At 43.7% G+C, this 27499-nt stretch overlaps 2 protein-coding genes across 5 annotated transcripts in view; both read right to left on the reverse strand.

Annotated features, from left to right (window-relative positions):
* Positions 1–204: 204 nt before the first annotated feature.
* On the reverse strand, positions 205–8657 carry cux1b (cut-like homeobox 1b). The gene is made up of 10 exons (XM_085131121.1): positions 8591–8657; positions 3585–3593; positions 3278–3481; positions 1445–1557; positions 1213–1329; positions 983–1066; positions 689–745; positions 517–597; positions 357–421; positions 205–253 (listed from the first exon to the last, which is right to left on the reverse strand). The coding sequence occupies exons 1-10, from the start codon at positions 8655–8657 to the stop codon at positions 205–207; spliced, it is 846 nt and encodes a 281-aa protein (XP_084987247.1).
* The window catches only part of cux1a (cut-like homeobox 1a), a 56540-nt gene continuing 36162 nt past the window's right edge, over positions 7122–27499 (reverse strand). For 3 of the 4 annotated variants that reach the window (XM_085131136.1, XM_085131138.1, XM_085131139.1), the window contains 15 exons: positions 24824–24872; positions 20463–20567; positions 18983–19171; positions 18693–18751; positions 18386–18428; positions 18035–18131; positions 15912–16730; positions 15137–15220; positions 14563–14664; positions 13910–14457; positions 13676–13817; positions 12693–12980; positions 12402–12590; positions 10452–10716; positions 7122–10050 (listed from right to left, as the gene is read on the reverse strand). In XM_085131136.1, the coding sequence (XP_084987262.1) occupies positions 9543–10050; positions 10452–10716; positions 12402–12590; positions 12693–12980; positions 13676–13817; positions 13910–14457; positions 14563–14664; positions 15137–15220; positions 15912–16730; positions 18035–18131; positions 18386–18428; positions 18693–18751; positions 18983–19171; positions 20463–20567; positions 24824–24872 (3487 nt within the window). In that variant the 3' untranslated portion in view covers positions 7122–9542. The remainder of the gene's footprint in view (positions 10051–10451; positions 10717–12401; positions 12591–12692; positions 12981–13675; positions 13818–13909; positions 14458–14562; positions 14665–15136; positions 15221–15911; positions 16731–18034; positions 18132–18385; positions 18429–18692; positions 18752–18982; positions 19172–20462; positions 20568–24823; positions 24873–27499) is intronic. The other variant, XM_085131137.1, reaches the window with a different exon arrangement.

Raw genomic sequence — 27499 nt, forward strand, 5'->3', positions numbered from 1 at the left:
TATCACCCGCAACTTACCAATCATCAAGTAATCAAGCAACCCTTTAATTTGCAGTTCACAGCCCTAAACTGCCCCCTAGTGGTGAAATTAGCTACTGCAGGAAGAATAAAGGAGCTTTAATAAAGGTAAACTTCTCTAAGGAACATGCATGCTGCTCGGTGTTGATGTCACCGATGCCATGTCATGATGTCACCGTGGGTCGGCTTAAAGGTTTGGGTCGTTCTCATGGAAACGGTGGATGTGGTCAGCGTACCTGAGACAAACAGCGAAGCACTCGTAAGGGTCAAATAAAACATCGCATTTATCTGCCGCATTATGTGACGAGCTTCTGAGTCAGCTGCAGGAGGCACACTCACTTTTTCGCACAGAAAGCTGAGCAGTCTCTGCCAATGCTCTCGCTCCAAGCGGTCTTATACAGCACCTGGAAATAATCACAGGGGACAGGTGAGTCCTGTTCCTCCGAAGCTGCAGATGTACCTACCGGAGGAGGCCACGCGGTGCTGAAAGCAAACCTACCAAGAAGACCAAACAGTGCAGGAACAGAGTGTAGAAGAAAGCAATGGTCCTGGCCATCTTGTTGGAGAGAATCACGCGTCCCTGAGAGACGCAAACAACCGGAGCGTGAGATGAGAAGTTCACACGGACACACAGAAGCGTGTGATGTCTGATGTTTGATTCGGATTCTTACCAGGCCCAGAGTTGCTTTATCCCAGGGGCTGAGGCTGAGGTATCGGCGCTGACGCTCCTGAAAACACACCGCACAGAACGATGACGACATCTCCCGGCAGCACGTGTCAATATAAAATCTAGAGTTGATTTATTTTATGATAAATCAACTGTTTGTGGAATATTAATCCATGTTCTTCACGTGTTTATACATCACTCTGCATTTAGTCATTATTTATTATCACTATCTCAAAGAAACCCCAAAGAAATGACAGCGTTTAACATTTTTATTTGATCTCAAGTGTGCGACTTTCACCCTCTTGCTGAAGGAAGCAAACGGATCCAGTCTTTCCTCGTACTGGGAGGAGTAACGCATCACGGTGTCGTCGCTGCCTCCAGCCTGCAGCAGGGAGCAAACAAGAGGGAGGGGAGACCGATCCAAATGAACCACTAAGCATTCATCAGCCACTGAAACACCCAAACTGGGTTTATTTTGTGCCAGCAAACCAAACTGGACATCAGAAACAAAGAATCTCTCAGACATACTCTGCCTGGGTAGCTCTGCAGAAATTTGATTTTCTCATAGAGTTTGATGTTGTCCGCTCTCAGGCTGTCCAGTTCATTCTGCAGGGCCTGCATGGTCTGCTGCATGGAGCGACTCTCCTACAGGCATCAGAGGGAACAAAGGGAAGAGGAATTAGCCCTCCAGGGAAAGAGACACATGAATATACGTGTGTGTGTGTGTGTGTGTGTGTGTGTGTGTGTGTGTGAGACTCACAGCTTCCAGCTCCTGGTTGCGAGAGCGGAACCTCTCCCTTTGGCTGGAGATGATGGAGAGCAGCGAGTCCATCTGGCCCTGAGGAAGCTCAGGCTGGGCGCTCACACCTGAACCTGCAGATAAAGCAGCACTTACATGCCGGGAATCTTTTCCTCTATTTGCATGGCTAACGTTTCAGATCAGACAGAGGCGAGCGAGGTTTATTTGATGCGATAAATAAGATAGACAGCGCTCAACTCGCCAGACCCTCAGGTTTTAACTGGCACACGAAAGAAAAGCACTCAGGTGAGGATCCAAAAAACAGAAACCCCCTGCGGAGCATCCTTCAGCACATTTATCTGACTTCAATTAGAGAAGCTGCGCTAAAGACAGACTTCAGTATCAAAGCTGGGCGAATAATTCGGTTTACGAGGCGTGCCAGCGGTAGGCTTCGAAGGGAAAAACATTAAACGAATAATTTGTCATTTTTTGACACGTAGAATAGAAATTTAACGCAACAGATGAGCCGGTGCCAACAGGCATGTGAATGCAGATTTACCATCAGTGATCTGTAACGACTCTTTTCTTAATTTGGAGTCTTCTTCCCTTTTTCGCCGCTCTGCTCGTGGTTTTGAAATGTGATAATTGACTCCAGTAACACCGAACATTGAATATTATCTCTCCATCCTTTGCTTTATCTGTGCGTTAATGAAAGCAGAGGTAACATTAGCATTAAAATGTGTTTGAAAAATAAATGTAAGGTGTCATAAAAAGGCGGAAGTGCCTGCTGGCTGCGAAATTTGCAAACAGGAAACATTAAGTGTTGTGTTGTTTTTTTCTCGGGTGGCTGTAATTTTTATGCACTTCCACATCTCGTCTGCCGTGAGCTGCGTTTTCAGGCAGAAAGCTGTTGAGAGGCGGCTCATTCACACGCATGAAAAATGTGCGCAGCTTTCTATTTGACTTTTAAGGACTCAACTATACATTTATGTGACATTGTGATATATAAGTGTTGTAGCTTGCATGTCAGCCGCCTTCTACTACAGCTTATTACAGTTTTATTACACAGGTGTTGCGAGGATTATGAAAAGCTGCTTGGCTGCAAATAACCCTGGAAATATACAAATTGCATTATTAGACCACCATCCACTGTAAGGTTTATGCCACTGCTGCCCTATATTAACTGTACTGTAATGACCAAAATCTTTTTATGTTTCATGTTTTTTATGGTTAATCAAAATAATATTTTTAATGCTAAAACAGTTTTTTTTTCTCCATAAATTTAATTTTATTTCCAATCATTTCAATTTTCAAATTAGTTTTAGAAAAGAGAAAAAACAAACAAACAGTAAACCACATATTATCATTATTATTATCATAATTTAATTTAGATGCCAAATTGCACTCATTTATTTGCTTATTTGGTATAAAACCATGAATTCAGTCTGTTGTTTGCCAAATAAGTCAACTCATTTTTAGTTTCTGACCATTTCTACAATCTCTATATTTATTGGGAGTTTTAATGGTGTAATAAATGTGTTTTTTTGATTTTATGGTAAATGGTAAAGTTGTTTCACAGTGACTCTTTATTTTGAGCATTTCTGCACAAAACATTTGCAATATTTTTTTAATAAAATTATTATTATTATTATTTTAGTTTTTAAATCCTTTGTCCTTTCCAACGATTTCTAAACAGTTTGATATTGTCACCACTTTGATCATAAATTAAACTGCGGGGCCACTTTATGGCTAAAGGTGACGTTTCGTTTTGGGGATGACGTGAGGAATCCGAATAACAAACACGCACGTCGTGATCAAACATCATCAACTTTCCATTTCATCCCGGCGACCTACCGATAAAGGTCGCAGAGGCCTCTTTGATCGGCTCGGGGATGTTGCCCATGTTGCTGACCTCTGACCCGTCTGCATCGGGGCGCGGCAGGGAGGACATGGCTTGGACGGTGCTCAGGTCGTGCTCCAGCTTCAGGATCAGCTCCTTCTGCTCGGCGCTGGTACGCACCGCGGCTGCAAACTCCACCTGCAGCTCAGAGTAACGTCCTGAAGACAGACAACAACTTTAAGACCATCTCTGATTCCAAAAACGTACCAACTGTGGACTTAACTGTGAAATTATAATAAAACATAACCCAACATAACTCACCTGTAGCTGCTGAAAAAAGGCAGAAGCAGTCCAAAACATCTGTGAAAGCCCTTTTCTTTGTCTCTAACAAGCTCAACTGATCTCTTTCTCTGAGAATACTTCTTTTACAGAGTGAACGCGGAACAGAAAAACAGCCACAGCACACTTTTAGTATTTGTATAAAAGAGATTTACTTCAATTATCACACCTAGGGTGCATGTGAATAATAATGATGATGAATCAAATGTCAATCATAACAAATACATTGTGAACATTTCATACAGTGATATTGCTTTTCAATGTTGTAGAAGGGACTGTTTTACAGTGCTGAGAACAAACAACATGATACGTTTAGTAAATAGAAAGATAAAGAAACAATGATACATGAGGAAAAACAAACCAAAGGGAGGGAGACCGTGAAGGAGTTAAAAAGCATCTCAGGAGTGACGGAAGTGCGGAGGGGGACGGGGAAGGAGAGAGGGGGGGGGAGGAAACGACTTTCAAAAAACATCTTGACCATCCCTTTACAGTCATGCATCCTTTTGTACTACAACACACACGTACGCGCACGCACACACTCGTTAAAATAAAAATAAGCAGTGGGAGAAAGTGATGAGAATTATTACTTTCACGTTGTTGATGACATGTTGGGGGGGAGGGGAAAAAAATCTAAGAAAAAAAAAACAGCAACAACTTGCTAAAGCCTCAACAAGCATCTTAAAGCTTTCCAAAAGGGGAGGGAAGAGGTTAGGGTGGGGGGGGGGTAGATGGGGAGGAGGTTGGGGGTGGGTGGGTGAAGATCTCCCCAGGTCATTTTGGTTGTCAGACTACACTGTGGTTTAAGCTATGGGTGAACTGAAGCGACGACACTAGCAATGTACAGGGGTAAAAAAAAAAAGAGAAAAAAATTCAACATTTTAAAAAGTCAGCGACCTTTTTCCAACAGAAGAGGATAACTAACGTCACTATTTGGCTTTTTGCTTCCTCTTTTTTTTTCTTTTTTGTTTGTTTAAATCTTAAATCTTGTACTGAATGAAATGTTTTTATCCCGGAGCCGATCTCCGAGGCTTAAGCGCGAAAGACAACGGGGGAAATGGTTTTAAGACTTAAAACAATAACAAAAGCCATGTGAGTCAAGTTAAAAAGGGGGTTAAGGGAGGGAGGGAGGGTTTAAAACATGAGTGTATTGTGCTGTATTATGTGTGTATGTATTACTGAGTGTGCTATGCATACAGCACCGCTGATTCAGAAAGTGTTTCCTTACAAAAACCCACTCCATAAGATATATTTTAAAAGTATTACAAAAAACATCTGAGGTCTCTCTCTCTCTTACTTTTTTTTTCTTCTTTTTTTCTCCTGAATATGGTGACCAGTGCTGCTGTTCGGGCTTCCGTTACAACTAAAAACATGTCAAATGAACAACCACTACTTCAACAGATCATACAGTAAAGCTTTACGACTTCAGAAAACATGATATGATATACAGCATCTGTTACACCTTTACAATGTTATTCAACAGTGTATAGAATCATCTGATTTAAATTTGTAGAAAAATATCTGTGGATCATGGAAAAGTCCTGAATCGTCCCTTCTCTCCTCCTGCCTTCAAAACAAAAGCATACCGTGACAATAGTGAATCAATAGCTACTCCATCGACCGTATTTACACGTCTCTCTCTCTCGCTCTCTTTTTTTTTCTCTCCAAATAACCATCAGAATTGGCACGTGTCATTATCAATACCTGTAGTGCCGTTTATCAATGTCACAGCAAACCTGACACAAACAGAAAAATACAAAAAATGCCCTACGAATAAATTCAGTGTTATTACAGTGTATGCCGTTTCTGCATGCTTCCTCCTTCATTCAATGCTCTGGCCTTTTTCGCTGCTAGTCAGTTTATATACAACGTAAGTAATGCATTGTGGGAAAAAAATAACAAACAAACAAAAAAAATTAGTTTGTTTTCTCCTGCTTCACTGCACTCCCAGACAATTATATATTTTTATATATATATATATATATATATATGTATAAAATTTTATATATATATATATATAAAATTTTATATATATATATATATATATAAAATTTTATATATATATATATATATATATATATATATATATAAAATTTTATATATATATATATATATATATATATATATATATATATAAAATTTTATATATATATATATATATATATATATATATATATATATATATATATATATATATATATATATATATATATATATATATATATATATATATATATATATAAACCCTCTCCGGAGAGCTGATGGAAGTCGAGTTTAAAGTACCGTGAGAAACAAATTTCAGGTCAGGACGCGAGATGCATCGCGAACGAATCAGGTGGAATCCTCTACATCTAATGACATCACTAGTTTGGTGCCCTGCTTGGCAGTTAAAGGCACAAATCTGATGATCTCACACGGTTCGGGTGAGCGGATGGATCAGGCTATTACAAAAACAAAAGAAAATAATTACTGATGGGTTAAGTGCTCATACTTTACAGTAGCTATTCATCACCATAAAACAAACACACTGTGGCTGTCCAGTCCAAGCGGTCCCAACAGAAGGCAGTATCACTATTCAGCGCGCAGCAGGGGACAGATGTCTCACATCAGTCGACGGCAGGGAGAGCCGACGTTTGGGCGATTATTTTTTAACAACTAACTTTGGAAAGTCCGATTTCAACTTTCCACAGGCTGCCACCTTATCTCGAGTATACGCTGAGGGGAAAGTGGGAGGCTATAAAAAAAAAAAACGTTGGGATTTCTGAATAGAAAACGACACGTTTGATACTCATGATATCTACACCTGCACAGGACGACAGCCCGCCTGTCACACAGTCATCTGTAGTTTGAAATAAGGGTTGGCTGGACAGAAACTCAGTTTAATCACATAGAAAACATGGGTACAGCTATCTTATGATTCTTTTTTTGTTGTTTTTAGTGTTACAATGTGGATAAGCATCTGTGCTTGGTTTACAACCACTTTTTTTTTTTTTTTTTTTTAAAGGCATACACTTCCCAGGATCCCGGGATCGTACTCTTGTTGTAGTGTTTACAGACCCTGTCCTAGGTAAGTCTTACAAAGATCCTAATAAGTGCTTCGTTACTAACTGCAATAGAAATTCTGCATAATCATAGGCTGGCTATCTCTGCTCGATCTGGCGTAGCACACCTGCTAGCTGGTACACTTCTCTAATCTCAATTTGGCAGATATGACCTCTTTCAAGTTAACATGCGTTCGTATGTTTAGGTAATTTCACTTGACCTATTTGACAAAGTGTATAATTTGGACCAGTTAATTAAGTTAATGTGATTAATGAGTGGGCAAGGTCTACATCTAAAGAAAGCTGCGTGCCCTGCCGAGCGGTAGTGTTGGGCTTGCCCAGGAAAAGAAAAGAAAAAGGACAAAAAAAACAAACAAACAAATATTATTGGAGGATAGAAAACAGGAAAACAGATATGCTATCATATATTCACTGATCTTGATATGTCCTTTGATTCTCTAGCTAGCAGTTTCTTTTTGTGTGTGTGTGTGTGAGCATAACAGTTGTGGTAAGAGCTTTTTATGCTTACGGGAGCATGAACTGTAGCAAAACACATCTTTCAAAAGCTATTGAAATGACACTAAACTTTAGGATTCATGAATATACAAACAAATGAGAACTAGTACATCTTTGTAAATATTAACCAATACTGCCGGCAGTCTATACGTCTAATAAAAATGTTACTTGCCCTCAGGAACAGTATAATCCCTTAAAAAATAGACAACTCAAATGATAAGACATTAAATGAAAAATACAGCACCTATAAATAAGCGGAATAAAAACCAAACTATAAATGCAAAATAGCAATAAAACCAAGCTACAGTAAATCATAGTATTACACTACTTTGTGAGAAGATTAATGTAATGGTAACGCATCAAACAGCTTAAAGAAGGGTGTCAGTTGTGCACTAGTAGTGTGTGCAAGATACGAAATATGACCCCACTCATTGGAAACACTGAACACTCGAGTCTCACGCACGCTTTGTGCACACGCGTGTGTTGACGACAGGCGTGCGTGCACATGCATCCACGCAAACTCTCACACACACGCACACACACACACAAACAAAGGGGAGGCAGTGGGCTGACAGGCACTGAGGGCTTGTGTGGGACAGGGAGGAGGTGATATGCCTTATAATTTGTAGTGTATACAGTAGAATTCAATGCAAAAAAGACTTACATCCCTGGATACAGGAGAGACTGGAGGAGAGTGGTAACTACTCACACCAGGGTTGGGGCGAATTCACCAGCAGAAGTTTCTGCACGCTGCAGAAAAAAATACCCATTTTCCATCAAGAATTTCATTATTGACAAATCGATCGATCGATCGGTCCAATTCTGAGTGAACTGACCTCAACCCCGACTTACATGCAGGCAAATAACAAATGCACACAGACACACACGTACACACACTCTTCCTGATTTGGCCTATAAAAAGATGTGTGTTTGTGAACAGAGAAAATTTCGTCGGTGGTGCGGACATACACGCGCGCGCGCGCACACACACAAACACACCCACCCAGCAGGTCCAGTGCTGGGCAAAGTTGTGACGTGCACAACCGAAAACAACGAGAGACACGTATAGCATCACCATGTCAGACAGCTACAGTACTACGTGAATTCATTGTCTTGTATGTCTACAATGCAACATTATTCCATTCTAAGGTTGTTTGTTTCTTTTTTTTCAACAGTAACTTGTTATTCTTGTCTTTTCTGCTCTTATTTTGTACTAATTAAAAATGTTTCCTAAAATTCCCTATTTTTGTACTCTTTAGAGTCAATAGACTGTGCAATCTCTTATTGGCAACCAAATTGCAATATTTAAAAACAAAACAAAGAAAAAACAGATCATCCTTCATCCTAAAAAGAAGGGTTTAAGGAGGCAAAAAGAGGGTTCCTTCCTTCCTTCCTTCCTCTTCAGATGAGTGTGTGTATTTTGTGAGGAATTACACATCCTTCTGGCCATCACATGGCTGTCAGCAGGATAGGATATGGGACACAACAGGTCAAAGTTCATCGTTCTTACACCAGTAACCATGGCAGCTCAGCCAGCAGGCCTTCAACTACCCTCTTAAGAGTGTAGGAGTGAGATTAAAAAAATGAAAACATGCTGCCATTGAGAAGAGAACACACATACACACCGTTTCTTTTTTTTTTCCTCTTTTTTCTGGGTGTGTATACACTCTCGCACACACACACAGGTGCACACTGACACAACCCCTAACATACAAACACACGCACACACACGCAGTGAGTGAAAAAGGCAAAGGGTTTGTAACAGTCACTCTACAGTGTGAAAAATGAGGCATCTCACTGAGTGAGGGGAGGTTTGTGGACACTTGGGAGGTGAGAAGAAGAGCGGAAAAAAATCTCCTTTAAGAAAGTGAGAGTTCTTGTAAGAGAGTTCCTGTCTCTATCTATCATCTATCAGTGTCTATCACTGTGACAGCTGCTGTGTCAGGCCTTGCCTGTGTTACTGAGTCCAGGTTTCAACCCCAGCTGTGGGTCAGACCCCAGCTCAGGACTAACCAGTCTGGTGCACCAGTGGCTGGTGATAGGGGGAGGTACAGCAGGGCCAGAGGCCAGCAGGACGGCTAAGTGCTTTTCTCAGTACAAAAACAAAACGCAGTTTTTAAAAACAAAAAACAAACAAAAAAAAACAGGAGAAACAATTAAGTTCTCTTATTTTGTTCTTCTACGTATTCAGTAAATCTTCTTTTTAAGGGTTTTGCCAACCACTCTTTGTTTCTTTCCTCTTTTTGGAAAGCTTCTATGTAATAAAAATGGCTGCTGAGCTTGACTTTGGCTGTGTCCACTCTCCAACTGGAACAGAGCAGGAGGGGTCCAAGGTTAGAGGTCGTGAGGTTATGAGACGAGAAGGATGAAGGATGATCAGGGGGAGCTAGAACTCCCACTCTGAGGGATCCTCTTTGCTGGCAGCCTTCTCCAGCCTGTGGATGATGTTATTGAGATTGGCTGCTTTCTTCTTGCGCAGATTGTTGTCCCTGGGGTTCCTGGCAGGGCCAGAGGCTGGGATGTTAGTACTAGAGGCAGAGCTACTGGAGGATGCCTCTGTGAGGCTGAAAAGCCCCAGTCCACCCTGTCCACCGCTGGAGCCCGGCCCGGCCAAGCCTGTGGCGGTGCAGTCTAACTGGGCAGGGGAATTATTAGAGCCCCCTGCCTCAGACTCAGCCTCCATGTCGTGGTCTTTGCATGCTCCTCTGTGATCCTCCAAGCCAATGCCCAGAGATTGGCGTGTCTCCACTGTGCCCTCAGATTCCGTCCCATCGCAGCTGTCCCCTTCTCCTGACTTGGACCCACGGAGGGAAGGCGATCCCGCTTCGCTGCCAGGCCCTACCCCTCCAGCTGCCTGGATCTCCTCTATGAAGAGCTCTCGCCGGATACGTGACCTAAGAGGGAACCATGAGTTCAGTCACGCTACTTAAATCCTGAAATTCAATTTGTGGAATACAATACACTCTACTAATGTCAAAATGTTTTCGATGAACAGGGAACAGCTTACGCATTTGGACTTTTCGCTAACAGTGCAACAAAAACACAATGTGATCTGCCAGAGTCGTACACAAAGATTTAGACAATTCATTTATCCGCAGATAAACTCAAGACGAACCCACTAATGTATCTCAATAAAACGAGGAATTTGAACAGAGGTACTATTCACAAAGACATGAGCTCCTTATCGTGTTAACTTCAGGTAAACTATATTTAATCCATCAGAGAGCAGCTAATAAATGCAGAACAACAGAAAGAATTTAGCAGGAGTCCATCTTTTTTTCTCCTAAATGCTGACCTGTAGTTATGGAACCAGTTGATAACAGTACTGGTCTTTAGGTTGAGCTGGGAGGCCAGCTCCTCAATGGTTTTGGGGGAGGGATAGGGCTTCTGCTGATAAGCCTTTTTCAGAGCCTCCTTCTCCTCGGGGCCCAGCACCACCCTGGGCTTCTTCAGCTGCTGCTGCCCTGGGCTCTGGGAGCCCTGCATGTACTCTGACCCCACCAGGCCTCCGTCCACAGAATGGCCATCACTCAAGGAGCTCAGCCGCCTCTTCATGTATGCTGGATGGGAAAGAGGGAGAAATGGGGCATCCAGTGAATACATTAATAAATCCACAAATGAATGGGAGTTTCAATGATAAAGCTGGCAACACCAGTAAAAACCACAGTGCATAACAGAGACATTTCAATACAAGTGAAGGATTACATTTAAAAATGCATAAATAGCTGCACCACATGACATTTAAGCAGTTATATAAAATGTGCTGCATTAACATATAAAGAGAGCAGAGGTGGGACTTCAGCTGGAACGTAAACAGGTAAAAGATTTGTCAGCAAGCTTTGTCGTTCAATAAGAAAACACCGATCGCCTTTGAATTTCTGCTGTTAACGTGTAATCGTGTTTCCATCAAAAGCCCCGAGGCAGGAGATGTAGTCTCTCTCCTCGGCAATAACCTCTATTACTGAGCTCTGAATCAGCTGCAGTTGAGCCAAGTTCAATGCCGATTAGCAAGATGATGACGAAGACTTGGAGTAATAAAGCTGCTCCGTTTTCATACAACGTAACAGGTCTGACAACTAACGCCGCCAGCCTCCCAATCAGCCGCTAGGTGGTGCTCTCGACTTTCTCACCGGTTGTAACAATGAATGCATCTCTTCCATTTTACAGCAAACAAGCAGCACCGTTCACTCGGGGCGCCGGCAACTGAAAATGAACAGCTCATGGCAGCTTCGTACGAGGTTGACATTTTCCCAACCCCAATACACGCTGCCAGATACATTAGTGTTGCAGGGAAAAGCCCCTCAGAGCAAGGTTAGAGCGCGCTCAAAGTTGTGCGCCGCCTCGCAGGCTTGCACCACAAGGGTGAGAGGTCAAATGTGGTAACTTTGGACTAGGTCCATGTCTTTCCTCTGGGCTCTGCTGGTAGCCAGAACTATTGCCCATTGCTATTTGGATGCATTACTCTTGGTCAATAATCTAACATGAAGCTGAATGTAGTGCAACCCCACCAGTCCAACCCCCCCGACCGCACAGGCGTAAGGTCAGTTGTGTTTTTCGCCCTTGTGCGTAGTTTGTGATATCAGCAGGGTAAGCTGATCCTGGACGGCTGTGCCCACCGGCAGGTTCAAATATCCATACCCTGTTTGCTTCAAGTGGGCAGTGCGGGGTCACTGTGAGGCAGCGGTGGAGGAGGGGGAGGGTTATGAAGCAGGCCTATTGGGGGTGTTTGATTCCTAAACGTATCCTCCTGACAGAAAAGAGTGCAGGATGATGGAGTGATGGAGCGGGCAATGGGCTAATAAATGATAAAAATACGAGCTTATAGACACTGATGATTATTATGTTGATGACGATGATGAAGAGTAGTGCTGATGACTGTGAGTAAGCAGGCCCCCGGCAGTCGCCTAGCTGTCACATTGAATACAGTACGTGATGTCTGCAGTCCTGATTGGTACTGACATCACACCAAGATGACTGTGATCTGCACAACATGCTCTGCTGTCCTGCACAAAGGATATTGTGTGCAGATGTGCATGTGTAATTCAAAGGCTGCTGCTTGTGTGTTGTTGGGGTTTTTTTTTGCTTTGTTTTTTGTGAGCATATTTCTCAAATAAATGCATGCTTAAGCACAAAACATGAACGTTTTTCTGAGCCTTTCGATTATTATTTCTGACAGCATGCTGTGCTGTATGTAGAGTATGCATCTATTTCTACTCATTGAGCTTTTTGTTACACACACACACACCTTTCTTCTCCAGGCGTTTCATGTCCATAAGTTTCTCCACGCTGTGTGGGTCCTGGAGCCAGAGCTGCATGCGGACAAAGGGCTCCCTGCCCTTCAGGCTCAGCTTGTGCCAGGGTTTAGGCCTGGCCAGCAGGTCTGAGACAGAACCCTGAGTCAGACCCAGGATAGTCTCCCCAAACAGACGCTGACCTGGTTTGGAGAAAGAAAAATGGAACCGGTTAAACTACACAGAAAAGTACAACACCACAATTGAGCGTAAGAGCAAAAAACAAACAAAAAAAAAGGTCTTACCCAGGTTATTGTCGGTTAGCACCTCCTTAACCTTCTTGGTGATGGCATAGGTATCGAGCTCAGGAGACATTGCAACCATCTCCTGGATGCTCAGACCCGAGTGACCTGGTAGAGGCAGCGGGGTGCCCGGCTGAGACTCCCCACCTGAAGGATCCTCAGACGGAGGTTTGAGACTGGAGGACTGCGACGCAAGTGGGTCCCCAGTGAGACCATTGACAGATTCCTCAGCTGAACTGAGGGGGGACTCTGGAGCGGGGCTGCAGCTTGCCGATGTCTTGGGAGTACCCTCTGCTCGAGCACGACACACAGAATGAGAAAGATCGCGCAGGTTAGGCGACGTGTAACTAGGCGAGGCGACACTAGTTTCATCTCCTCTCCCTGCTGGGTTCAGGAGGGACTTCGGTCAAATTACATCGACTAATTTAACTCCTGTTGAACAAACAGCAAAGGTGCTTAAGTTTTCAGTTTGAAGCCTTTTTGGCTTCCTCCTCCTATTCCTTCATCTCCCTGTCTCTGTCTGTGTAGTGCCGCTGTGCCGCTCAGCAGGCTGGAAGAGAGCAGTCATGAGGAGCTGTCAGTGTACATTAGCTGCTGTTTACACCCCCAGAGAGAAAAAGAGACACACACGTGCATGTACGCACGCGCGCACACGCGCGCAGACACACACATGCAGAGCTGCCATCTGGCGCTGCAACACTAACTTGTCTATGACATGACAAACCAGCAGCTTGCTGGCTGACACTGCCGCAGCACTGGGGATGTGGGGGAGGAGGGGGATAGTGGGAGGAGAAGTGAGCGGGAGGGGGGAGACGGTGGGTGGGATGGAAGCAAGAAGGACGAGGGGGATGAGGAGGAGGGCGGGTGGGGTGAGTGACAGAGTGACAGTAACAACTAGCCACTAGCTCTAATCAGGCTTTCAGAGTAGCGTTCCAGCGTAATATATGGTGTGTGTCCGTGTGTGTATTTGCATGTGATTTGTTTACCTTGGTTCTGAGTTTGCTGGATGTGTGCGTTTTGCCCCTGGTCTCCGTTGAGCCAAGGCTGCATGCGGAGGTACGCCTCTCTGCTCCTCTGGTTCAACTTGTTCCACGGTTTGTGCCGAGACAGACTGTCGGTCAGGATACCCTAAACCGCGCGGAGGGAGAAGACTTCAGACGTGCAACCAATGGACAGTCAAAGCAAAGCCATAAAACTCTGGAACTGCCCCTAAACCTCACCTCTTTAGAGTCCTCCTGGTTGTGGTTCTCTTCTCCTATCTGGCTGGACATGGTCCTTCGCGGATCCGTCTGCATGTTGCTCCACCACTGCTCTCTCCAGTAACCTGCTCCTCCGGCACTTCCGGAGCGGGACAGTCCCTCTGAGCTCCGACCCATCCTGAGAGCTCCGTCAGCGGACATGTCGACCCCCGAAGAGCTGCGGCCCTCTCTCTTCACGCTGGAGCTAAAGTCCAGAATTGGAGACGGGGATGAGGGCGAGGACAAGAGGGAGCTGGGAGGTTTCTTGAGGGAAAGGGCCAGGGGGTTGTAAGGGGGGAGCGGGGCGGTAAGAGATGAGCTCAGGATGTCCCTGTGTGATAGTGAAACTGATGACGAAGAGGAAGATGAGGCTTTAAGGATGGGCTCCAGTGCGGCCTGTTGGGCTTCCATCTCCCTGCGAGCTTGTTCTAGGATGGAGCGGATAGCTTCGTCTGATCCGCTCCCCCCTCCACTTCCTATTCCACCTCCCCCTTTCAGTCCTGCATAGGACGGCTGAGCATGAGACAAGTCTAGAGAGGAGAAAAACAGCCTTCATTACAGACACAGCCATCATGGGCACCTTAAATGCCCCGGAGAAGACGAGGGGGGAAATTAAATAAATAACTCCAACTTACCAGCTTTCTGCACCTGCAGCTCTCTTTTGGCCTGCTCCAGTATGGACTTGATAGCTTCATCAGAACCTGCCTCTGGGGTGCGCACACGAGCGGTGATGTTACCTGGAAAGAGAGGATGAGGGAATGGGAGGAGACGGAATACCTCGTCAGATTAAAACGCTGGGAATACTAACAGAACAGATAAAGAGCAGACGCCGATGGAAGAATTACACCATAGCACAGCACAAAGAACAACATTCCCACCACTGAGCTTCAACGCAACTACACTGGAGGGATTGTCATAATTCCTCAGGTCCCTTTAGAGCTTGCACATGCACACGTGCTGCAGGGTTCGTATAGTAAATACTCCCCGCAGAATAACAACTACCAATAAAATCCCTAAATACACATGCTGGCTTTTCCTTTGACGCAAGTCACTGAAACTGTGCGGTTACCTTCAAGGCACATTTATATCTGGATGCCTGCCCGCAATTAATATATGGCGACGTAGGCACACACAACACAGATACATCCCAACACAAACATGCCACACAGACAGAACGTGCTCGAATCTCCGTGTGTGAAGGGGACAGACCTGTGTGTGAAGCTGTATCGGAGAGGGTTCTCCGCTTCGGAGCGTCCTGAAACACTCGGCTAAGCTGGGGCTGGCCTGAGCCCTCTGTTAAAAACAATATACCACACACTATGTTACAGCACTTGTGTGTTTCTTTGCCTTTTACAGCTAGACTAAATGGTGCCTTACAATGCTCTGCAAACATAATAAGTGTCTGTTCCTTCCAATGCACATTATATAGTATCATAAATGCATTGTCTTAACCATCTGTGGCCCAAGTAGGATTCCAACTTCTACCTCCAACAGTAATAATAACGCCACCACAGAGACGGCCTAGTGGCAGCTATCAAACATGGGAACACCAACATGGACCATCTATGACTCGCTGGTAAATTGTGTTATATTTTTTTATGTACCTCTGAGACCAACTTCAATCAGCGATGTCTTGATGCGTTAAGAAAGGCAAGCCCAGGCTAATCGAATCTACCCGTAGTTAACAGTAGCCCTGCCTTTCCCTTAGTTCCCACCGATCAATACTATTGATGTGTGAAAGGTTTCTGTATTGACCACGATAGCTAGGAGAGGCTCTTGGGATCAGTGCGTGACTAGGAGCTCATTCAAAAAACACAGGTGTGGCACAGAATGGGAGTTAGGAAAGAGAAAGAAAAATAAAAAAGCTAGTCCATATTGACAAGCTAATCAATTGCTCTGTGCAGGGCTTTACACACATACACACAACATGCAAGACGCACACACTCCCCCGCGCACAGACAACAATACAGGAACGCAGACTCACCTCTCTGCCGTCCCTGGATGCTGCGCAGAGCGAGGATGTTCTGCTCATCGGCGAGGAACTGCCTCATCTTGTGGAACGGCTCCTTCCCCCTGATGGTTAGCTTGTTCCACGGCTTTGGTCTGGCCAAGATCTCGCTGACTGATCCCTGGGACAGTCCCAGCACATAATGACCGAACACACGCTGACCGATGTTGTGCTTGATCAGCTGCTCTTTCACTTGCCGAGCAATCTCCGCCGTGTCCATGTCCTCCCCGTCCAAAACACTTCCTGTGTTAGCGTCGGAGTGGCTTGGTGATGGGGAGGGGGCGCTGCCAGCTGTACTGCTCCCGTTAACAGGAGCCATGTCGGGGCTGGCTGGAGGTGGCTGGGGGCTGCTGGCTGCCAGAGGGATGGCAGCAGACCCTGAGCCGGGGGTGGAGGTAGGGATGGAGCTGAGGGTTGGCGTGAAGGGGGTGAACAGTAGAGCCCCACTGGGGATTCCAGAGGACTCCTGCAAGGCTTTTGAGTAGAAGGTCTGGAGCAGCTGCCGCTGAATCAAGGAGTTCAAAGCCATCTTACCACCCACCAGAGGGAAGACGGGGGAGTAGAAGTCCTGTCCAATGCCCGTAGGAGCGAAAGGGAGCGTTTCACTGCTGTTGCTGCTGCTGCTGGTGGTGGTGGTGGTGGCAGTGTTGAGAGGGTCCGTGTGAGTGCGAGACAGGGGGCGCTGTGAGGAGGACGGAAGAGAGGGAGGGGGAGGAGGGGGCGAGGAAGAGGGGTCGCTTGGCGCGGTCTCCTCCTTCGTTGTGGACTCTTCTGTCCCTTTTCGCCCGGCTGACCCTACAAGAAAGGTCAGACACACCATGCATTATGGGGGGAGTCAACAAAAAAGGGGTTCCAAAACGAGAGAGGAAAAAATAAAATAACAAACGTTGAAAGTCGTCTTAATCAAGTCTTTTTCAAATTAGTGAACTCTTGTTTTCCTTTTTTGCCAACCCCCCCCCAGGCAAGTGCCCATGCATTTGTGATTTCAACCTTTCTTGTAAGCCACAGCCTGGAGGGAAAAAAAAAAGGACAAACAAAACAATTGACACTGTGCCACTTAGGCAGATTAGCTTGGCCCAGGGCTCGGTCTCTTTTTCCCTCTCTCTCTGTTGCAGGCAAAGCAGAAGTAACTGGACAGAGCAAGATGATGTCCTTAGATAGCCAATACACCAAGTCCTCTTCCATGCTGCTGCGGTGTGTCCTTACACACCGATTTATTCCATTGTAGGTGTAGTAACATAGTTTTTAGTCCAGAAAAATACATCCAGGTGAAAAAACATAAATAAATAATAAAAAAAAACTTCTGAAATTAGTTTGGCTTAACAGAAAAAAGACGCATGTCACCAAAAGACAGACTGCACAGCTCTGCTGACTCAAAACAAAGGCCCTCGGGCTGCTTGTCTCCTAAAGACTTCTGCTGAATACATTTTTTCTACACAGACAAAAAATAGATTTTCTCAGACTTGTAACTACCAGAACCCATCTTGATAATAATCGCTGGGAGAAATATTATTCTAATGCATAACCATTGAGACTTAACATGATTGAGTAAGACAGTAAGCTCCTCTCACTGTGAATGTTAATCAATTCAAAGCTATTCAGCTATTCATGCCTAAAGCCATGACATTTCAAACCCATAAACACTGTTGCAGAGGGCAAGAGTCCTAATGTCAGGGGCATTGCACGTTGTCCTCGTTCTTGTGTGATGCGGCTCCGTTAACGTTCAGGTTGACCTCCTGCTGGGGTATTTACAAAACACCAAACATGCCTTTTCCTCCCTTCCACGAAGAGCAGGACTACACCAGCAACATTTCCAAACCATGAGAAAGTTTTGCATGACTTTTACAATTTTTTTTTCCGACCAATGAACCTGTACATGTGGGCTGCTGTGGTGCAAATAATTCCGCAAACATTACGAGTTAAGTATTCTCAGAGAAAGACCATCTAAATGCACACGAGATTGTATGCACTTCCCTGATGACTTGAACTGCAGCTAAAGCCTCGTAATCTCCCTTGACCTTCTCTCGTTTTGTTTTGTTTTGTGAAAGCAGTTTGTCCGGTGTCGATGAACCCGGTCCTTACAGCAACATAAGACTTACCGCTCAGCTCGGTGTTGGCGATGCGCAAAGCGGCGCTCTCCGATTGAAGACTTCGGTTCCTCTCCAGTAACAGAACCTCCAGGGGTTTGGATGAGTCCTGGCAGAAAGGAGATCAGGAACAGAGGGGAAAATTAAAGCGTTTGACACCTCCCAGCCTCTCCTCTCAGATGGTCATGTTTACTGATCTAGTTGTCAAAGGAGCTTGCAAAGAAAGCTTGCAAGCTGCTTTGACTACGATGACCTGGATGACTGAGAACCTTCACAGACATACTGATCTAGTTGTGCAATTTTTGCTTTGTCAATAACTTAGTGGCTGCAACCTCAAGTCTACAGTCTGCTGCTTAGTCTTACCTGCACAGAGTCGGATGCTCCGAACTCCATAGCCTTGAGGATACTGAGAAAGGAGAGAGGAAAAAAAGCAAGCATGAGAAAACCGCCAAATATACACAAACACATGTCTTTCTTTTTAATGACAAAGAGCGAGACTGACGATACAGAACTACAAACACAAAGGCTTCGCCTACATAAGGGCACCCAATTGAGTTACCCACATTAAATGAAGAGACACATCTTCTGTTTACTGCACGTGTCTAAAGACATCAGACACGTGCAGTAAACAGATCTGTACAGCACACAAATGCCTGCGTTCACTCCTCACCTCAACTCCTTCTTCACCTCCTCATAGTCGGCTTGCTTCTGCAGCTTCTCCTCCAGCTCCTACACATTGCAAAGATGCAACAGAGACAATTAAAACAATAATACAAATCGACCCGTGGATCTCAGTAGATCCTGCGTTTCTATTATTTACTTAACTCTACACAACGAAGGGTGTAAACTGGTGAATATGGTTAAGCAAACGGGAAAAAGACAAGCTACGTAAGTATTACTATTATAAATGAAAAGTTTAAGTGGCTTCCAACAAAAATCAGATGTTTGTTGTGTTGGTACCTTCAGAACTTCGGATTTGCTGCTAAGCTGCTGTTCCAGCTGTGAGATCTGGGAGCTGGTGGTCTCTCGGAGTTTGGTCAGGCTGGCCTGCAGTCTCTGCACATCTTCCACCAGCTGGGCAGTCTCTCTTTCTTTGGCCCTGAGCTCCGCCTCCAGATTCGAATGGGACGCCACCTCTTCCGACTGTTCCTAAAGTCCAAAAAGTGAGGCAGTTTAATCGAGTGAGTCTCCAGCCGCATATAGTCTCAAGTTCTATCAAATTAATAATATCATCAGTGGATGTTTTGTGTCAAACAAAGCTGATCAATATTGATTATCTTGTCGAAAGGCTTACTTCTTCAGATTCATAGTCACAGATGATGCAATCAATCACAATCACCTCACACCAAAGGAAAGTAGATAACTTTGGCGGAACAGTAGTAGTTGTACACTAACCAAGTCCCATGTCTGCAATCTATTGGCTAAATCCAATAAATCAGATAATCCATATACCAATCACATCTTACTTCTTAAGGAAGCTTAACTGGTTACTTCAGCATCTGACCTTTAATACCAGTGACTAAAGCCTATCCATAAAGCGAGGCTTAAAGCTACGGTCACTAGGGAGACCAGGGCACGGCAATAATTACTGTGACCAAATGCCGTGAACTAGCAATCTGGTCTGCCACCACTCGCAGTCAGTTGCCATCTTTAAAGCAACTTGCATTAAGATGGTAATAAAAAGGCAAAACGACTCTTGCTGTGATCAGTGTGTAACTGAATGGGTTGATTTATGATAATGGTGATCAACTGTGGCAAATCTATTGGCATCTACATACAACGAAACTCACATTATCTACTCCTAATCAGAATTCAGTCAGAACCTCGTGGATTTGTAACAGAAATGTAAATATTCCTCCACAAATAACGATGTAGTTGCTGCAGGACGGTGATTTAAAAATGATGATGTGCACAACCTAACATATATACAGAAATATAACCAGAAGCAGGCAACCGCTTGAGCCAAGCTCCCGACTGCAAAGAGACGGGCAGCTGAGTTGCATTTATTGGCACACGTTCGCTCAGACTGCCAACACATTGCAATCAATCTGTCTGTGTTTAAAAATTAAATGGCAATTATTTGCAAACCTTCACCAATCTGTCAGAGTGATGGCAGTCGGTCCGAGCTGGACTGTGCGTGTTTGGAGACAGGCTGCCTCCCACGAGGGGATCTGTGCAGTCGCCTTGCGATCAAAAGTGGTCTGCTAAAGGCCGATGGTGTTGCATGCTCAGCCTTTGGATGATCAGTTTGTTCCAGCAACGACTTGCAAAAGATTTATTGAAATCACTGAGCAACCGCCTATTTTTCCTACTGGCAAAGAGGTTGCCACCCTATTTTTACTCTAGTGTGACTGAGCCATTAATCAGTCTGTCAGTGTAGCATAAAAAGGCCAAGCTGATCTTTAGCCTATCAATCTAGTGAATGAGTGAAACGTGTTACCGTGTTTGGGTCAGCCTTGGCCGGGCTGCTGAGCTGCTGGGATTGGTTGCTCAAGGACAGCTGCTCTCTGACTGACTCTGCCTCTCTCTGAGCTGCTTCTGCTCGCTGGAAAGAAAAAGAAAAGGAGAAACATTCAAGGAAAATCCCGTGTCGCAGGTTCCTACAGTTAAAACACTATTAATCTAAAGTTTAACGCAGATCAGTTCTGTGTGAGTTCAGTGTTAATTTTAATGTACACGCTTTTCCCTACTCAACCTGTCTCATTTTTTCCACTAGCCCTGGAGAAAAAATTAAAGAGCTATTTAACACATCCTTCGAGACAGACAAAATGGGAATAGTGAGCCCAAGAAAGCGGGAATAAAAGTTTTTGTTCATATGCAAAACCCCTCCCCTTTTACTCTGTTTAAAATCTGTCAAATCGCTGACCGCTGCTCATTGACAGCGAAGACGTCTGTGAAGGAGAGGAGTACAATACTGAATGCACAACACTAGCAATCAAACTGAACACGTTTTTCAGTACACAATCTTCTATCAGTCAACTGCACTTTTTATTTGGAAAGCGATTCAGCCCCTTTCAGCGTAAACAATGATATACTTCAGAGTGGAGGGGGCTGGAAATGCGATGTACAAATTTAGAATGACAACCAAGAGCGAACATTTCCTTAATTTAAAATCTCAAGTCATTCCTGAGCATTGAGATGACACCCGCTGCCTGGTGTTTACTGCTAAAGTGCTGTGCTCCAGTAGGGAATCATCTACAACGCAGGCCAACTTGCCATCATTAGGAGTTACAGGGAGCCGATTCCACAGTGTTCCTAATTGCAACCATATTGAGAGCTGTTATTGACTGGGTGGGAGCTGGACTGCTAGTTGCAAAAGAAAATCCTGTTTTCCATTTTCTTCTTATAAAAGCATATAAAAAGTCTGTGACTGAGCTGGAGGCCATGCTGTCATCCTCTGTAAACCTCAAATCAGAAGTGTGAATAGAGTGTGTGTTTGTGTGTGCGGCATTATAGTCGGAGCGTTAACCTTTAGGCTAATATTAACATTACATGCCTATGCTACCCCTTTAACCACAAATCATACTCTTGGGCTAATAATGAAAGTTAACAACAATGACATTAACAGATACCACAGGAATATTTACAACATGAGGGCAGAGGGCAGACCGGGGGGCTTATTTCAGCTGGATGGGTTTAGTAGGTGTGTAATAAACAAGCAAAAGAAACAGCAACCCTCGCAGTGATAAGCAAGCCACATCTCATGGATTCTCAATAAACAGGAATATTTCGGTATTTTTAAGGTCTATTTTTCATGTCAACAAACGCACAATAAAAAAAAAAGAAGAAAAAAAAGACCAAAACCACTTTTCTGAGATTCTCTCAGCAACAGGCCCACATGCTCTTTATGAAGATTAAAGAACAGTTTCTTTAAAAAACTAAATAATATCCAAACAATTATGCCCACTGTGACGTTAATCAAAGCAAAGCACACTGTGCAAGTGTACTTATTATAACACCTTATTATAAATAATATTTATACAGCAAAGTGCTTCACATATTGGATAAAACCACACAAATATGTTTCAATGCCCCGACTTACACACTTCCAAGCATATGGTCTTAAACACACCGACAATAAAAACATTTGTGTGACCAATATCGTAAAAATAAAGTGCAAGTATTTAAGAAAAAGTTAACCCGTTTAGCAGACATTTAAAACAAACCACAGATTTCTGAAGGATTTCGGAGACAATAAGGAATCCAAAGTTCAGCTGCCAAAACCTCAAAGACTCAATTTAAAGTAAACGGTTAATCAGAGATCGACTGTCGTCACAAAACACTCAAAATAAAAAGCAGGAGCCTGGCCGTGCAGGACTTTGTATGCGATTCATTGAATTCAATTAAAACTAGAAAAAATTGCATTTCCTGCGAAAATGCTGTGTGGATGCCTTAACGCTGAAGATGTCTGCTGAAAAAAGCTGTTGAAAAGTTGCAAAAAGTTGCATGGCGATGAAGAAACTGAAAATTCTGCTGAAAACAGGCGAAGAAGCAGAAAATTTTGTTGAAAAGTGGTGAAAAGCAAAAAATTCTACTGAAAGGGGTAAAGACGGAGAAATTTTTGCTGAAAAGTGGTGAAAAAAAACTGCCCTGAGCAGGATTCGAACCTGGCCCTCATGGTCTCAAGGCGGCTATTCATCTCACTGAGCCAAAGTCATTCTCACAAAGAAGAGGTGGAGAGACTGACAATTTTGCTGAAATGAGCAGAAGCGGCTGAGAATTGTGCTGATAAGAGGTGAAAAGGCTGAAAACTTTGCTGAAAAGAGGTGAATCAGCAGAATTTGGGCTGAAAATTCTGAAAATTCTGCTGAAAAGAGGTGAATGAGCAGAATTGTGCTGAAAAGAGGTTTTTGCTGAAAACAGCTGAAAAAGCTGGGATTTGTGCTGAAAAGTGGTGAAAAAATTTAAAATCCTGCTGAAAAGAGGTGAAAAAGCAAAATTTCTGCTGAAAAGATTTAAAAAAGTTTAACTGTTAACTGAAAGGAATGTTGCCATAAGCGGGATTTGAACCCGGGCCTCCCAGTCTGAGAACGGATGCTCATCTCACTGAGCTAAAACACAGCTCAGCCCAGCGAGGAAAATCAGTGAGGCCACTGATAATATGGCAGAAATGGGCAAAAAATATTGCAAAAAAAAATTCAATATCTCAAAAAGTATAGAAGTTATGAGCACCAAAAGTCATAGCCGGCAATAGCAGAAAGAGCAGAATTTGTTAAAGTTTGAATGGAGAAAATCGGCTGAAAACTGAGGGAGTAGTTAATCGGCAAAAAACGTACGGAAGCAACTAGAGGAATAATGAAGAATAAAGAGAAACAGGAACTCAATAGTGTGGATGCCCTTTGAGGGCATCCACACAATGAACGCTAAACCTCACTGCAATTAACATGGAGGGGTGTCAAACACAAGGCTCGGGTGCCACAATCAGCCCGGCAAAGACTCCAATCTGGCCCATTTAAACTTTTAACTGTATTTTCATCGGTTTTACAGCTTTTACGTCCCCCATTGCCATTGATACTAAACCAAAGTAAGAGATAAACAATTAAAGGACAGAAAGTCCCTATCAACTATTTTTCTGTTGACAAAGTTTCTTCTTTTTTTTTTCCTTTTTTTTTTTTTAACCCTTTAAGACCTACCATAGAACCAAGTCCGCCAGAGCTTATATTATATGTTTACATGCTGTGGAGCCATTTTTGGGAGCATTTCAAGTTGCTATACATCAATACAACCATTACAGCCCAGATTTTATTAATATGTCTGCATTAAGTGCATAGTAATTACATGAATTGCAAAAAAGTGCAATAAACTACAAAAAAATTTTTAAATCGTTTTTGTTTTTTTAACATATATTTCTAGTTAGAGAAATTTAAGAGGCTTATCCCTCAAAACTGTAAATACAAAAAAAGTTGCACAAAATAGTTTCCCACCACAGGAAATTTATTTTGAGTGTCTTCATAGTTTTATTTTTGAAATACACCAATTTTTATACACTGCATGAAAAACGAAAATAAATATTATAATGCAAATTTGCAAAAAAGCAGCATATGCATCAAAATAAACTATTTCCAGCAGTGCAATATGAGTCCTAAGCATCCCAGAAACGACACAGAAAGTCATAAAGTCAAACATAACTTTTAAAAACACCAGTATAGGCTCATGAGGCCCTGATGGTAAAAAACTACATTTCCGCAAAAATGACGTCACTTCCGGTTTCGGACAGGTCATGGCGGACATGCGATAGTTCGTGCTGACGTCTATTCCAACGTAGGAAGTGTTATGAACAGCTGATCGGATCGGCAAAGCGTGTTTCTGGAATATTATGTTTTTGTTGCTGCAAGTGCTTTTTATGCAGTTTTTGCATAGGACAAGCTGATGGCATAAGATGTAAGTACAACTCCTCCGGTTTCATATGCAAAAAACATTATTGCGCTAGCTTACGTGGTTGCAGAGCTACCGGGATTTAAAAATAGTTACGCAAAACAGAGCATGCCCGCTCCGACCGGCTTTAAAGGGTTAAACGGGTCCACAATAAAATAAATGACACATAGTGGATGTGTGTTAGCACAATAAAAAACGTGTTGGTGGTTTGGTCGTGTCACATTTGTTTAGAGGAAGCTAAAATACAAAATATCACAAAACTAAATTGTTTTAAATCGGTTTACCTCATGTTTGCCTCCACAACAATTTCAGCCAGCATTTGTTTTGTCTACAATTTAACAATGAAACTTGTGAAGACAACTTGGACAGTGTTGCACTTAAACAAAACAAAAAAAATACTATTCAGTAATAAACCGAGCGGGCTACCTGATTGGCTCTTTCCAGGTCTGTCATCAAGATCTCAATCTCATCAGCCCTAAGAGACAGAAAAACATGTGTTGTTACTTCAGATAAATGCACAGAGGATACATAAAAAAAACAAATATGGATAAATGAATGAAGACGACTCCCAGAAAGAGAGGTGCACACATTTAGAGCATCCCAGTACGGTGTCCATTAAGCTACTGTCTAAATTTCACCTTAATCCATTGATTGTGAACTCCATAACCCAAACAGCTTGTATATGTGCGTGCATACATGTATTTAAATGTGTGTGTGTCTATGAGTGTGGGTGTGCACATGTAAGCCCCTAAACCCAGGCCACACTAAAACAGAGGGATTACATTAATAGAGCTCTAAGTCCTAATACAGCAGACTAATCTGCTATGAAGCTGTGTGATTGTGTCTGACTAATGGTCTGGATGGAGGCCATGGTTCACCTCTCACTTGCTAGAGGTCAAAAAGCAAGAATACATCCCCGTAATACCACCTCTCATTGGACTTTGGGAAAAATATTTTAAATAATCCCTCCATCGTGAGAGACGTGGATACCTGGCACTTTTCTGTGAACAATGAGCGGGAACTGAAGAATACAGAAGCGCAGCGAATGTTAATATTTCATAACGACGGCTTTAACCTTCGAGTTAAACTACAATTGCCTTTCTGTTTTTGTTTTCAGCATGCGTGAATATGTTTCCCAGCACGAGGAGGCTTTGGAAATACTGACCTCACCGATGGTCTATAACGCGATGCGACGACACGGCATAAATGCGTGCGTGTTTATTTAAGACATTCCTCGCTGATAAGAATACGCGAGTGGCACTGAGTGGAAAGGCGTGAGGCGCATATGTGCACTGCGCGTCCATTAAGACCTTTTGATTTTATTGCAATCTTTTGATAGTGAACCCAGTAGCACACGCAGCTTTTGTATTTGTGTGTCACAGTATGAGAAACAGTGTTATGTCCCATAGGCTTGAGTACTACTGATTTGAATGTGTTTAACAAAACAGACACAGTTGATATTAGGTCAACATTGTGCCACAGGCGATGCAGCAAAAAGAATCAGATGTGGGTGGGAGAGCTTTTTCACTCTCCGCTTTTATTCTTTCCCTAACAGTTAAAAGGATCTAGTATGTATTTAAGCAACATAATAGTACACTACCTCAACAGCTTTTATCCCGTCTTAAGCTATAGTGTGCGGCACCCGCAAGCGCACTCAAATCGCGCACCCGCGCACACAAATGTTAAGGTCAGAGAGCCAACAAGCTAGAAAAGCTTGTAATGGAGAGCGTTTATGGGTAGTAATGCAACCCAAATACACCACCGCTCCTGCTCCAAATGTGATCATTTAATCAAAGTACAGATGCACAAAGTCTTCTTAAATAACCTTTGGATTTGGCTGTATTTGGGAATTATAAAGGCAAAGCTAGAGGCTGAGGGCCAAAGCAGATCACAGGGAAGGGATTTTCTGCATATCCTGATACAGTCAGTCAGTCAGTCAGTCGCTGGGCAGGGCAGGAACTGTCCGTGGCCCGCCAATGCACCCGCTGGAATGACTTCATCAAACACTGGAGAGTAAAAGGGGGGTGGGTCCTTCGTGATGATAAAGTCTGATTTTATAGCACCCAAACTTATCTATAAAACACCATACAGCAGCCACAGGGAGGAGCTATAGAGTAGATACACAGCCAAAATGGAAAACGCACACAATCAGCGCACACTCAAACACACTCTTTTGTACCATGAAAGCCATTGGGTGCACCCAGTGACATCAGTGAGTACTACAGGACTTCTGAAACAAGCCCAGAGCCTCTGAGGCCCTACTGTACTTCCTCCATCTCAGACAGGCCTTTTCATCTCTTATCATCTTCTCTCTTGCTCCTCACTCAAGCGCTCCTTTTCTTTTCCACCCTCTGCCTGCCTCCATCCTTTCCCCCCTCAACCGTTGCCTTCCCATCGCCCTCCACTTTTTTTCACCCCCTCCTTTCATCTTTTTCTTCCTTCCACCTCCCCTCTCTCATCTTTCGCCCTCTCTTCCTCGGCCTCTGTCCTCGGTGCCAGCAGGATATTCCCCTGATTTAGATTTTCATTTCCCTCCTCTATCGCACTCTTATCCCCTCTTCCTCGCTGAAGCCTCCGGCCCCTGGCTCGCTTTTTGCCCTCCAGCTTTCATCACTCCGTTCCTTTTCTTTCCTTGGCTTTCTCCACATTGCGTTTTCACAGCGTGTTACCTTGGGGATTTCAAGGAGGCTTAAAAAGAAGCTAGCTGTGAGACCGTGTCTGTGTGCATGTTGTGCGCCATTTTGTGTTGTTGTGTGCTTGGGATGGACACCGGAAAGAAAGCCCTATTGACCGGTGCCTAATTATCGGCAATTAAACGGATTTTAACCAAAATGTTATCAAAGCCTCCTACATGCAGATAAAGCTATGCGCAAACATACAGAGGAGCCTCCGCACACTCTCACACACACACACACACACACACACACAAAGCATCCTGTGGGGCTGGAGATCAATATATCATTAATCTTTAACAGGGACTAAACGGGTAAAATGCGGCCAAGCCAGACCCTCACAGCGTCGACACAGAGAAAGGGGGGGCACGCTACATCTGCAAGCTCGCCTCCCGCTGAAGCTGAGACTCTCCGGGCGCTGCAAACATCG

Source organism: Neolamprologus multifasciatus, chromosome 14, assembly GCF_963576455.1.
Source record: "Neolamprologus multifasciatus chromosome 14, fNeoMul1.2, whole genome shotgun sequence".
NCBI classification, from domain to species: domain Eukaryota; kingdom Metazoa; phylum Chordata; class Actinopteri; order Cichliformes; family Cichlidae; genus Neolamprologus; species Neolamprologus multifasciatus.

Coding starts and splice junctions, on each gene's coding strand:
- cux1b (XM_085131121.1), bottom strand. CDS start 8,657: ATGAACTTTGACCTGTTGTGTCCCATATCCTATCCTGCTGACAGCCAT. Junction 1,330..1,444: donor GCAACCAGGAGCTGGAAGCT/GTGAGTCTCACA, acceptor TGATGCCTGTAG/GAGAGTCGCTCCATGCAGCA. Junction 1,067..1,212: donor TGCAGAGCTACCCAGGCAGA/GTATGTCTGAGA, acceptor TCCCTGCTGCAG/GCTGGAGGCAGCGACGACAC.